This window comes from Pelmatolapia mariae, linkage group LG6 (genome assembly GCF_036321145.2).
Source record: "Pelmatolapia mariae isolate MD_Pm_ZW linkage group LG6, Pm_UMD_F_2, whole genome shotgun sequence".
NCBI lineage: Eukaryota > Metazoa > Chordata > Actinopteri > Cichliformes > Cichlidae > Pelmatolapia > Pelmatolapia mariae.
The window spans coordinates 40,723,841-40,737,605 of NC_086232.1; the positions used below are offsets into that span (position 1 = coordinate 40,723,841).

General features: G+C 38.4%; 1 protein-coding gene across 1 annotated transcript; it reads right to left on the reverse strand.

Annotated features, from left to right (window-relative positions):
• Positions 1-5,289: 5,289 nt before the first annotated feature.
• LOC134628769 (uncharacterized) lies at positions 5,290-7,332 on the reverse strand. Its single transcript, XM_063475530.1, has 3 exons — positions 7,164-7,332; positions 6,717-6,826; positions 5,290-6,597 (listed from the first exon to the last, which is right to left on the reverse strand). Exons 1-3 carry the CDS (start codon positions 7,230-7,232, stop codon positions 5,310-5,312), a joined length of 1,467 nt encoding a protein of 488 aa, XP_063331600.1. The 5' UTR covers positions 7,233-7,332; the 3' UTR covers positions 5,290-5,309.
• Positions 7,333-13,765: the final 6,433 nt, after the last annotated feature.

Consider the following 13,765-nt stretch of genomic DNA (forward strand, 5'->3'; position numbering starts at 1 on the left):
GGAACAAGCTGTAAAGAAATCCAACCCCGAGCAAGTTAAAGTTCTCATCAACAATATTCTACTACATGCCATCAACATGAATTCTTCTATGCTGTCGGTTCAACAAATTCACAATCACATGGCAAAGTATACGAGTATACCAGAAGCTGGCGAAGCAAAAATTATGCCTTTGAGTTTGTGAATTCAATGAATCAAATAGTGCAGAAAGAGACGATGTGTAAAGTTAAAAATGCACCTTGGCACAGTGTTGTGAAATCTGTTTATGTTGTCCTAGTAAGGCTACCATGGGGGCGGCCACTAGAGGTCGCTAGAATACTGTATGTATATATGTTTTCAGAAAATGGATGTAGCCACGTACACTGTTGACACTGTTGCTACAGTTCAATAAAAGCGGTTCGTGCTGGAGAACCCTGCGTCTTATTGCCTCCAATCATGACACACATCCTGATCATAGATGAGAGCACAGACATAACAGTGCACAGAATGCTAGTCCTGTATATTAAATACAGGGAGGAAAATAACGTCAACTATAAAACTGTTTGGTGGCATCATCCAGCTGACAGCATGCACCTTTCAGGATAATGTGCAGGCAATAACTCAGTTTTACACCAAGCATGAACTAGACATGCAGAGAATGGTGATGCTGACCTCTGATGGTGCCTCAGTAATGCGAGGAAAGCACAACGGATTTGCAGCTTTATTAAAGCAGCGGATACCACACCTAACTGAACAACACTGTGTGGTCCATAGAGAGGACTTTGATGATGCGTGGAAAGATGTACCTTTGATGTGATGTGGAACAGTTCATTCCACTTTCTCTAGATCCACAGTAAAGAGGAGAAAATCGGAAGACCTAGCAAAGATTCTTGATGAGGATACACTGTCATTCAGGCCTCTGAACAAAGTGCGATGGCTGTCTACTGCAAGACAGAATCCAGTGATAAAAGAAATCCAGTGGCAAATTACTGTTACAAAAAGGTAACTGATTCAAACGTCAAGGTTACTCTCACCACTCTCTGAGATGTTTTGGGTGAGCTGTCTTTCTTTTCAAAAATGCAACCTGACTGTGATGGAAGAGCTCTGCTTTGCAAGAGCAAAGATTGTGAAGTTGCATTCCCAATACTCAACAGAGGTAAAGGATGTTAAGTGGAGTGACCGTATCAGAGAGGCAATGAGGGCCTCATCAGCTAATGGCAGAAATACCGGTGAGAATACTCGTTTTATTCGTAACCTCTATGATCACTTGGGTGCTCGTTTTTCAGAGGATAAATTAAAGGAGTGGTCTGCATTTGACATTGAGGCATTGAGCTCAGACATCAGCTCTGAGTATGGAGCAGCAGACATTGCCACACTGGCAAAGAAGTATGAGGCCATTCTCCACCACCCACATTTTGTGGAGGTCAGTGACAGTGAATATGCTGAATTCAAGTACATAATGAGGCAAAAACTTAAACTCAGGTCAATCAGCACATTCTCAGATATGGTGGCTGCAACACTAAAATGTGAAGAGCTAAAACACATCTCACAGCTTGTAGATTTGTGCTACATTTCAAGCATCCAGTGCAGATTGTGAAAGAGGCTTTAGTTTAATGAATCGTATCAAAACAGAGTCCGGGAATCGTTTTGGACCAGCTGATGCGCATAAAGTCAAACCTGCAAGCAGATGAGGCCATCAACTTGGACGACGCATACAACCACGTGAGAAGGGCAGACGGGAAAATTAAGGTGAAATGTAAGTTCTTAATCAGTTTTGTGGTTATTCCAGTGTCATTTATTAAGAATTTTCATCTATAATGGTTAATAGTCACTGAATAATATTACGAGGAGTAGTAGAAATGGTAATAAAAAAAACCCTGTAATTATATATTCTGCAGAGTTAATGGAATTTTCACAGTATCACATGTTTGTGCTACAGTACACATGTCACTGTGCAAAATGTAAAAGTTTTAAATGTGAACAAAATTTTATCTCTAAAAGGTACACACGTCTCAATTCCTCCAGAACAGGAACCCCACCCTGACCCCAGAAGGAGGACCTTCACACCCACTGTGAAAGAAGCAGACCGGGGTTTTTAACTGGGACAACAAAGTGCAACCACTGGAGAAGTGAGAAGGACACACAGGAAAAATAAGGTGAAATTTAAGTTCTCAATTGGATTTGTGCTCATCTAGTGTCATTTATTTACAAATTTCATTTATGGATATTGATCATTAAATGCTGTCACTAGTTTATGAGTAGTAGAAATGCAAATAATCATGTCATTATATACTGTATTTTGCAGACAAAGAGTTACAGGACTCTCTCCCAGACCACAGCAGGAGCTTCACACACTGGCTCATACTCATAATACAAGTCAGAGCTTTACATTAAAAATGTTAAGTGTGTTTTCAAAATTGGAGTTTATAGTTGGTTTGGTTGGCAGTTCATGTTTTGCCATAGCTAAAATTAAATATTTATACTTCCAATAGCATTAACATACTACACAGGTCATGAAAAAGGCTTTTGTCATTTTCATTGTCAGTGGGCTAAAGAACTTAATTAAAAGCATTCTAACAGAAATGTAAATGCTGTAATTTGATTCTTTTAATAAACCATGTAACTTGGATGGATGCGATGCTGACGTGACCACAGTGCACACGTCTGATGTTGCTCACAGTGGTCCTGTCACAGTGCGGGGAAAGTAGGACCCAAATGCAGGACTTTCTGAATGAAGATGGTGCATTTATTTACAATGAAAAGAAACTATAAAACAGTGCCAACAATCCACAGTGTCTGTGTTCTCTGAGCACTCGTTCCTAATCCCCGCACTGTGATCCGTGGTAAGTGTTTAGTCCTCCTCGGTGCAACAGTGTGCTGCTCCTGCCACACGTTTCCACAATCCACCTGGAAACGAGAGATGCCACAGTGAGTACTGTCCCATCCACCGGCTGACAAAAACACTTTAACCATTCCAACAGGAAAAGTTCAGCGAACACAGTAAACAGCGCAAGAGCACTGACTATGCTCCTGGTTTAACAATCCCACACCGACTGCAGCTCCGATCCTCTCTTAAGAAGTGTTTCCTTGACGATCGCCAACAGGTGGCTGATTACACCAGGTGTGGCTGGCTCAAAGGCTGAAGACTCTCCAGGCCTAGTATGGCAGCAAAACTCACACACCGCAACACACACACCCAAACGCGTACACAGGGAAACGAGGGACCAGGAGCAGATCACACCAACAAACAACAATAAACAATCCATATAGTCAGATAGAAATTATAAAATTTATTAAACCCAAGAATAATGCATGAGCCCTTACCCAGGCCCATGACAGGTCCATCCACCGCTCAGGGAGTTTGTGTGTTTGCTGAGACACATGAAACGTTAGAGGGAACATTGTCTGCAGGAAGAGGTGTATTAGACATTCTTATTATCAGAACTGCTGTCTGAACTCTGTCATACCATCATCTTCATCACAGCTTTGGCACGCGTCCCTGGAGTTTGGAAGATCCTGAGGTATTCCTCTTTGACATCCTTCAGTGGCAGTTACATAAAGTACATTATATCTTAATGGCATAAATATTGTTCATAATGGGTTGATTTTTATTTTCAATTTAAGAAAAATTGTTGAAAAATGTCCAATTCTGTAAATGATTAAAGGTTGCCCACCCTTAGCCACCTTGCTGTCTTTGCTGTCTTCTTTTCCAAAATTCATTGCAAAACTTTAAAGTTGTTTTGACACTAATTAAACCGTGTTTTAGTTAACAAATAAATGTCAACTTTTGTAGTATTAAATTTCATTTACTTTTATAAAACCAGTGTCTGGCATGAAGTTCAGTTTATATGAATCCAAATGTTTGTCTCCATCTAGTGTTTAGTTAGAATCATTACAAAGCTGTTTGACTAAACTGTGTCGTCTTTTACTATTAAAAAGCTTTTTAAAGCAATTCTTAACCCAAAAAATCTGTCTGTAGTCTCAAAACATATTTTGCCTTATATGTTTGTATGTTCTGTATTTCCTCCAAGACAAGTGACCCAATCTTGATGAAACTTTAACTAAACAATGCCCAGGCCACTGTAAGTGCCAACAATTATAAGTTATACGCAAATATTTTTATATAAATTCCACAATCATGTACCATTGATAGTTCAGCTGAGCACCAAAGACAATGTCAGATCACAATGGTGTCTCACAATGTGTCATAATAGCATTGTAACTATGTATGTGTGTTTATGTTTCTATAAAAATTAAAAAAAACTGGGTTTTTTTATTTGCAGTATTGTGCAAAAGTTTCTATAAACTTTTGCACAATACTGCTATAACTGTTAGATTATTATTTACTTTTTTAATTAACAACAAACAGAATAATTGTGAAATGGTGGAAAAAAACATCTACAAGCATGTTTGTGGTGCTGAGCACACTGACTCTCCACTGAAGTCAGAGCCTATTCTCACAGTAATTAAAACATGGAGCAGCCTAAAAGCTTTAAAAAATAGTCAGAGAAAAAAAGACAGATCCAATTTTTTTTCAGTTGTTGTTGTCTTTTATTTTCCAATTGTTTTTTGTTTTTTAAATTTGGAATTTCCAATAGGAGAATCTGGAGGAAAGCCAGGAACACAGGATGAACCCCAGAGAGCGGCTGAGGGAGCAAAATACTCCAAAACCTTCCTCTGGTGATCACCCACAGAACCACTATGGTGCTTAGAATTCAGTACGATGTTATAGAGATATAGCACCATAGGCAAAGACCCTACAAAAAAACCCTCCAACAATCAGATGACCCCCTATGAACAAGCACGTGGCGACAGCGGGAAGGAAAAACTCCCTTTTAACAGGAAGAAACCTCCGACAGAACCAGGTTCAGGGAGGGGCGGCCATCTGCCGCGACCGGTTGGGGGTGATGGAAAAGAGAACCATCTTTCCAAAAAGTTGGTACACTCATTCAGATGACAAAAGTATTCTGGACACTAGTTTAAACAAGCTGAGCTAATTTAGGATGGACACAGTCAGATACTAACAACTGTCCAGTGACAGACAGATGGTTAGTGTACTCTTGTGTTTTGAGGAAAGCAAATTAGTATTTTTTTAATTATCCAATATATTACTTTTAACATACAGCTTATGTGTCCAATAATCATTACCTGTGCACTATTTTTAAATAGTTGCACTTGTCCCAACTTTTTGAAAAGATGATTGTTTGTAGGTCTTTTTAAAATTCCAGATCTCCTTTGTCAACTTAACTTTCTAAGAGGTATTTTAACAAGCCCTACATTGCATTTACTTTTATCTTGAGAAATGAGCCTCAGATCAGTTTTCAAGATAAAAATTACAGAACAGGGTTTGTCCAGACGGGTGGGTTTGTCACTGTATAGTCAAGTCTGTGAATGTCACTGTCCAGGGCTCTATTGATCACGTTAAACAGACGAGAAAACCAGCCAGTACTCTTTTTGAGAGTACTGGCTGGTATTTTTTGTTCACTACTTTCTTCACTGGGAGACTCTGGTGTTGGAATCTCACGCACTGGAGAAAGTTTACCATCCTTGACAACTCTCCATATGGTCCCAGAATTCTTTGACCTTACTAAAGATTTCTGGAGCTGTGACACTAAAAGCTCTGAAACAGCAATCTCAAATAATTCGTCACCAGATTCCATGGCAGCCTGCAACAAGTATTTGGATCCAAACTCCTTGCACAGCTTTTTATAGATGGGGATGTGCAGGTTTTCCACACTTGGTGGGAGAATGGAATCCAGTTCTTTTTCAGTCCTCATTGTTACACCACTCAATAATTCAACCATGTCCACGTTTAGTATGGATGTTCTGGTTTTTGATGCAATATGGTCGACTAACTTAGCAAGAAGCACAGTAAGAAAGGTCATGTTGACTGGACATTCAGGAGACTCCAGACTTGGTGAAGAATTCTCCTGGTAGGCTAAAATCAGTGCTGAAGGGACAAATATTTCTGAATACTTAGGGAGCTCTGGAGTTGGAGGAGGACTCAGATTATCCGTGCACAATGAATTCTCTAAGGAACATTCACTTATTTGTGGGATTTCTGCATCTTCCTCCTCCTCCACATCTAGACAGCAAGTCTGCTTGCAATTAGAGTCTGAGCATGTCATGCTGTCAGATGTCCTGTCTGTGATTTTTCTGCTGATATTCAAGATGCATTCAAAAATCTCAGTCACATTATACACCATTTGTATAATGCTCATAGCTGTCACTGAGTCATGAGTTTTTGGGGTAGGAGCTGGCCCTGTGATACGAGCCAGCGACGAGTTGACTTTTTTAGTAATTTCTGCTGAAAACAGCTTTACTAATATATCCGAGTTGTAGGACTTACCTTGTATCATGGATAGGGCTTCACCAAAACAGTAATGAAGGGTGTTTCTGAAGCTGGCTTGAATATTATTTTCTGTTACTCTGCAGCAGCTGCACCCATCCTGCAAACTTACCTTATCTCCACATGCATGATTGTGCCCCTTGGCAAGAACCTGAGGTTCTACAATCTCCAGGATCAAGGCGCTAATTTTTTCTATAATCGCATGGCACATGCCGGACAACAGAATGACAACTTTTGATCCAGGGTCACCATCGGCTAAAGACGCCCACTGACTAAAAGATGAAAAAAAGATAAATAGTTGAGAAAACAAACATTTAACCAGAGTATATGTGTGTATTTAGTGGTAATTTTTGCTGCTTGTAAGCTTGATGTCTTTAAATGTGTGACTTACTCCTGTGAAACATCTTTCACATAGGGGGTGATGATTTTTCTAAGATTTTCCAGCGTCAGAAAAGGCAATTTCAAAGGCCTGCAATCCATTTCTCCCATTTCCTCCAACATCTAGAAAGAAAAGGCAGTCAGGTTTTTAGAAATCTTTGACACAATAACAAAATGTTCTGCAATGGGATTTTAAAATCGTTACTGTTAAATGCTTTGCACTACAGTTCACTAATGAAATCCAACAACTGATAAGACAAAAATATATGTGTGATATGTCACACTAACAATATACAGTATATTAACAATTTGACATCACATATTATTTGATAGAGCAATGTACTGAAGGTTATTTTATCAGGAATAAAAGTAATTTATCCAGAAATGCTAAATGCTCAACTTTCTTTCTTTCTTTTGTTCTTGTTTTTTTGTTTTTGTTATATATATTTTTTTTTTTTACCTTATCCGGTTGAAGCAACGAAAAGATTTCCACAGATTTCCCTCTGTTCATTGAATTAAATTCTGTCATGTCTTTACGGTTTAGCACAATTGCAAACTGCACGTTTTTCAAATTATTTCCAAGTATTTGATTGTCCGCTGAAGCTTCTTCACGCCGAAAGTCTGTCTACAGTTTGAATTCTCGGGTTCTCTAAATACGTCATAAAGCTGACATCACAAAGCTGACGTTCGATGAGTGCGCGCGAACGTTCGCGCGCAGGTTCAGTTTTCTGTTACGTTGGCGGAGGGATATTAAAACAATACAGAGGTTGCTTCATTTAAACCGACCGCAGTCATTTGATATGAGAAGCAGCGGGTTCCTCAACTTCGAGCCAAAAACACACTTTTACACTTTTTTCATGGCATCTAAAACCATTTAGTCCTTATACTTCCACTGTAGGGATGGGTGTCATTCTTTACCTATCATTTAACTTTTGATTGACAATGTAGTATGTTCAACTGAAAATTTTAATTATTACTGAATAAATAAAAATGTATAATTATTAGAGAAAAAATATTCACAGGATTCCAGCGGGCCTTTCATTAAATACAGCAACTTTAATAACTGTTGATATTTATTTATATTTTTTTCTCTTCTGTCAAGCTTTCCAAACTAAATTAAATAGTGTCTTCCTTTAAATCATCAGCATGACCAATTCCTACAAGACTGGTGAATTTGATCAGTTGATCTCTGTTACAGGCTACACACCACTACCTTTCTCTTACTTTGAAGGTCAGTTAGTTGTTTCAACTGCAGACCAAATTATTGTATTTTTTAAAGATTCTTAAAAGAGTAGATAGTAGTAAAATAATTAACTGATCTGTCATGGTCCGAAGTCTGGTGACTCCATGTTTGTGTTTTTTTATTATTAATATTCAGGTTCTGGTTTTCTTTAATGATTCCCTCGTTAATCCCTTGCGTATTTAAGCCCTGTGTTTTCCTCTGCCCTTTGTAGCGTTGTATACCTTCATTGCTGTGTGTCTCCTCTGTGCTCATGACAATTCCTAGTTCCATGGTCCTGGTTAGTTTCTTAGCTTTCAAGTTTTTAGTTTCTTGTTTCTAGTTCCCGGTTAGTTTTTGTATTTGATGTCTGAGTTTTCTCCAGCAAATAAAGCTGCCCTTTTGAGTTCAACCTTTTGTTTGAGTCCTACGTTCGGGTCCTCATCCTGCCTGCCACACAGCCTCACTTGACATGATAATGTTATGAGGAAAGGTTTATTTGAAGAGTTTTAGTCAGGGTTTAGAATTCATCATAACACTGAAACCCCACTGAAGGTTATGCATAATTGTTTTATAGTCTAACCAATATTATTTAATAAATTCAAAGAAATGTGCTCTGCTAGTTTAAATCATTGATAGAATTAATTTCACAGGGTTCCATGTTGAGACCAGAGCTATTTTCATGCTTGTGTGGGGCAATATTATTTGAAAACACTGCATACATTTTCATTGCAGTGCATATGATACAAAGTTTTATTTATTTTAATAAAGTGTAGTAGGTTTGCTCGTATCACTAAAATTAGAAATATGCTGTCTCAGAGTGAGGGTGAAAAATTAGTTCATTAATTAATTTTTGGGCCTTTTTGGCCTTTATTACTACAAGCCAGCTGTGAGAAGACACCCAGCAAATGGCCTGGGGCAATTTCAAACCAGGGCCTTTGCAAGTGACTCACGAGGTGTAAACCTTGCACACTTACAGTAACTGACTTTAAATACTGTCCCACACTGCAGCACAGGGCACCAAGTGGTTGGAGAGCTTTAAGGCCGGGGTAGTTCATGGACAGGGATTAGTAAACAAAACAGAAACGTGACTTTGTCACAGTTTGGGGCTGCTGTATATGTCCTTTTAGTTGTAGTTTTCTTCTTCTTCTTCTTCTTTTCCCACTGAAGGTGGCTAAAGGTGGGTCTTGTGCAAGCCCAGCCCACTAGTGGTGCCTCCTTAGTTCCCATTTGTCACCTGTCACCTGCTTTCCATCTGGTAATCTTTTTTAAACACCATCTGAAGTCACAAGTCTCCGCCAGATTGTTGTTGGTCAGTGTGGTAATCAGGCCAGCTTAAGCTCCCTGTGTTTTAATTTTTTGCCTTATGCTAGTATGTAATCTGTTTTGAAAGCCAAGTTTACCTTTTGAGACACTTATCTTCCATGAGAACCAATGAAAACAGTGCCGAGGTGCTTTAAACCTGCATTGTATCTGAAGATTGTGGGAAAACTGCAACAATTTTTCAGTCTTCTGTTGTCCGTTTCTGGTGGGCTGCAGAGGCAGTCTTGGGCAAACCCTGGGCAAACACTCCCTCTGGTCATTCATCGTACATTGAGAATAGGAGACTAATCAACAATACATCTCTTCAAATTAATGGCTAATTAATATTGTTCTGAACACAGTCCAAAAGATTCAATAAGCCACATCTGCTGTCTGTTTACTATCATAGCCAAATGGCTATCAAACATGAACAGAAGTTTTCACTATCCCTACTAATAATTAATGTTATCTTGTTTCAGGATACATGTTATACATAATACCTGCCATTATCCAATGACACATCTGCTTACTTCTATCTATGAAATGTGCACTATTTGGAAGCTGCCCGCTCCCCTCCCCTTTTGACAGGTTGTGTGTGAGACTTCAACGCAGCAGCAGCAGCAAGCAGGCACACCGAGGGCCCTCATACTCACTTTTCACATATATGTGTGTGATAGAATTTAGAAAACACATCGGTGCAAATAATTAGTCTATATCATGATGTCTCGTTTTTTTGTGTTTGTTGTTTGTTTTTTTTTTTAATTTTGTTTTATTTTGCAAGCTGGTTATTAGATGCAGCTCCAGCCCCTCCCCTCTCCTCCCTCTGCGTTTCATATAAAATAGTATAGTTTATGGTTTCATATAATATTATATTTTATGTTTTTCAGCTCAATCTCGTGTACCGGTGTAATGCAGTTTAGCGCAAAGAGCAGTTGCAATAGTTTGAATCTAAGATACCAAATTATGAAAAATATTATGATGTTCCAGATTCTCTCTCAGATGCATATATAGAAATATGCACTTTTATACCAGGATGTAATTATTGAAAAAGTGAAAAAAAAGTGTATTGGTAAAGCAGCATAAGGATGATGTGGCACTAAAAAAGGAGGAAGTCAGTGTGATCTTTTTTATGCAAGGTCACTGAGCAAAAGTAGACGTGCTCTGCAGATAAAGGGCCTGTGTGTATATCGCAAGGGTCAGTTTGTAGCTTTCATGACTCTGCATATGTATAATACAGTTTGTTTGGTTTTTTTCATCTTTGCTGTAGAAAATGAAAAACTTCATGTGAAGTTCAGAACAATTGTATCAAATCTGGCGCTTTGCAAATTTGAATCCGGACACACACACAGTAGTTTAGACTCTAAGAATGTTTTAAATCATCTAGTTTTGATTTTACACCAGGATGTATTTTGTTATGTTACTGGTAGCGCTGATATTCAGGCTTGTGAAGCACGTTGCTGGCTTTCTGGATAGCCTCGTTTTACATACATAGGGTTTGTTGCTTGGCCAAGTGTTATGATGGCTGGATAATTATTTTGTGGCTGGTTTTTATGAAACCTGTGACAACATTGCCCAGGGTGTTATTATGTTTTGGATTAAATTAGAGAACACATTCCTCAATATAAATAACGTAATAAAAAGATTTAAGATCTGTACCAGCCAAACCTTATAATAATTTAAAGTACTGAGGCATACATTTAATTTAAATTTAAAAACATCATTTGAAATGAATCTGGGAAAAACAAAAAACGCTGACATCTTTATACACTTCAACTGTTCCACTGAGGACTTCAACCAAAAATATGCTATTATCTATTTCTCATTAATAACACAGAACTGATTCTTTCTGTATTTGTGGGAAAATGATCTTAAACCAATCAGCTTCCACATTAAAACTACAGACTTCACATTGTGTTCCAGAAAAACTGTAGATCTGATGTTTCTGGTGGTTATGCACTGCCAGCAGATTCTTTATGGAGCTTCAGCGGATCGAGATATTTCCTATTTATCCATTATCAGACTGGGAGCTGGGATGTTTGGTGGTCAGGTCATTCTGTCAGCATGACTCTTTGGGTTTAAATTGTAAGAAATAAATGTGTAAAATTACAGAAATCATTCTGGTAGCTCATTAAAACAATATGAAATTTTAGTTGTAGATGGTGAAAACAGGAACTTTACTTTGGTGTGGGGGAGCTCCTTATCAATAGGACAAGCTGTAAAATTGATTAAAATACAAAATTTAAGCTGTCCGCCACAAACACACAGCACCCCGAAGCCTTGCATAAAAATAAATAAGTGATTACTGGTTTCAGCGGGTCGGATTGGAGTCTTTTCCGGCCGATTCTGGCTTCCAGGCCTTATGTTTGACACCTCTACTGTGGAGGAAATGACACATTGTTGTTTACCATCTCACTTAAAGTTACATTTAAACAGTATCCTCTCACATTGTATCCATTAGAAACAGAACATATCAGTAATTTTGCCATGACATCATCATCCGCTTTTTTGATTATAAACTCTCGTCAGAGTCAGAGGTCCCTGTAATCAAATGTCCTCTTCCAGTAACCTCAGCGGCTCAGAGGGCCTTCACGGGTGCTGTTGTCATGGTAACTGCCGTTGTAGTTTCCTTTCTTTTTTAAATGAATATATTTAAAGATGAACTTTCATCTCTCTCTGCCTCTGCAAACCTCCTTATTAAAATACCATTAAGTTTTAATGACACGACTTCAGCTAAATGGCCAAACCATGAGCGTGAGCGTGGTGAACCTCCATCAGAGTCTCCTCGTCTTTCATCGTGTCCTCCTGCTTTGTTTGTCATGATTATTACTGAACTTCCAGCTGCAGTCATCCATACGAACAATCACATTTTCACTTTGCCTCTTCACATCTTTCCAGTTCTGTGATTTAAGCTTATCCACAACTGCTCATCCAGTTCAACACTGTTATGTTATCAGCTGCAGTATATGCTGAGTGAACAGTATAAACTATTGGAACTAAGAGCATTTACTCAAGGAATGATCTTACACGCCACTTCCTGAAAATGCAGGAATGCTGTTTAAAATGGGAACAATAAACCTTACAAAGAGGACTTGAACTTTTAAAGTTGCTTGACTTTCAAAATTTGTAATTTTAATTAATCTGACTATATGATAATTTTTCACTTCATCTCAGGCCATCTTAAATGACCTCAGTCCCAGAGAAGGCAGAAGCACTTCTGGAGCTTATGTGTGTGTTATGTTTTGGTAACCCTGTTTCAGGACTTAGCAGCTATAAAGCCAAGATTTTCTTGAATCTAGATCAAACTAAAAATAGAGTAAGTATTCAACTTATAAGTATAAAGCCACACTAAATGACTGCTAATATGATTCTAGATACATCAGTACTCACCTGTTGTTAGCAGTATTGCCACAATACCAGAAAGTAATGGACTGGTTCTTATATTGCACTGTTCTACTCTACTTAAGCTCTCAAAGTGCTTCCCACAACTTGCTTCATTCACCCACTCATTCATAGAGGCACTTTTTTCTATGCCAAATTGTTTTCTCTCTAACCTTCCTACTCTAATGAATGCATCATCAAATTAAGGTTCATCTTGCCCAAGGACGCTTTGGCATTGAGATTGGAGCAGCCGACGAGCAAATCACAGAGCTCCCTATTAGTAGAAGGCTGCTCTACCTACCTCCTGAGCTACAGCCACGCTAGTGACATTAGTAATATCAGTGATATGCCAAACAACATGGTCCACATGGTTTTGGATCTGTGGGTACAGGCAGTTGGTTGTGTTTAAAACCAACTGACTGTCATATGACTTGAGTTTGTTTAACCATCTGCTGTAACGCTGGCATACTTCAGCACATTCTGGGGTGTCATTCATACCTTTTTTAAATGGCCAAGTAAACACACACACACTCAAACACACATATATTTGCTCTGCCACACAGTACCCCATAACCTTCATCTTATTACATGAATATTTGCTCCATTGTGTGCTTGTGTCTAACGTTGAAGTGACCGTTGAATGTTTTAACCTTCAAAGACTTCTATCTTTTCTTTGCCAACCTTATAGTTACATGAAACCCACACTATTTATAAATATGCATGCAGACATGCGATTTTATTTGAATCTTCCATGAATTGCTGGGATTATCATATAAAGCAGACTATTCAGGGCCGTCTGGCCTGATTACATAAAAGTTAAACATATGATAAAAAAAGTAAATTAAGTTTAGAGCGCTAACAGTCAGTGAGGGCAGTATTTGCCTTTAAAAAACTGACCTTGATAAAATAAACTGATTGCCCCTCCATGAAAGCTAGCTGCACACGAGGTGGAAACTAACAGTTATAGTCATGTGAGAGACATAATAAAGAAATCATGTACACCTGAGCAGGTCTAAAAGTCAGGAAACATAACATTTTACACCACGTCATTACTTATTTAGCAAAAGCTGAGCCAAAAAAATAGAAGCGGTGTGTGAACATTTAAGTATATCCTTACTGCTTCCATAGGAATCAAGAGGGAAAGCAGCAGCTGATAATCAAAT

What these genes read in the sequence shown, in the direction of transcription:
- LOC134628769 (XM_063475530.1), bottom strand. Translation starts at nt 7,232, where the DNA reads ATGACAGAATTTAATTCAATGAACAGAGGGAAATCTGTGGAAATCTTT. An exon ending in CGTTGCTTCAACCGGATAAG is followed by an intron (nt 6,827 to 7,163) that starts GTAAAAAAAAAA and finishes TTTTCTTTCTAG; the next exon opens with ATGTTGGAGGAAATGGGAGA. An exon ending in GTGAAAGATGTTTCACAGGA is followed by an intron (nt 6,598 to 6,716) that starts GTAAGTCACACA and finishes TTCATCTTTTAG; the next exon opens with TCAGTGGGCGTCTTTAGCCG.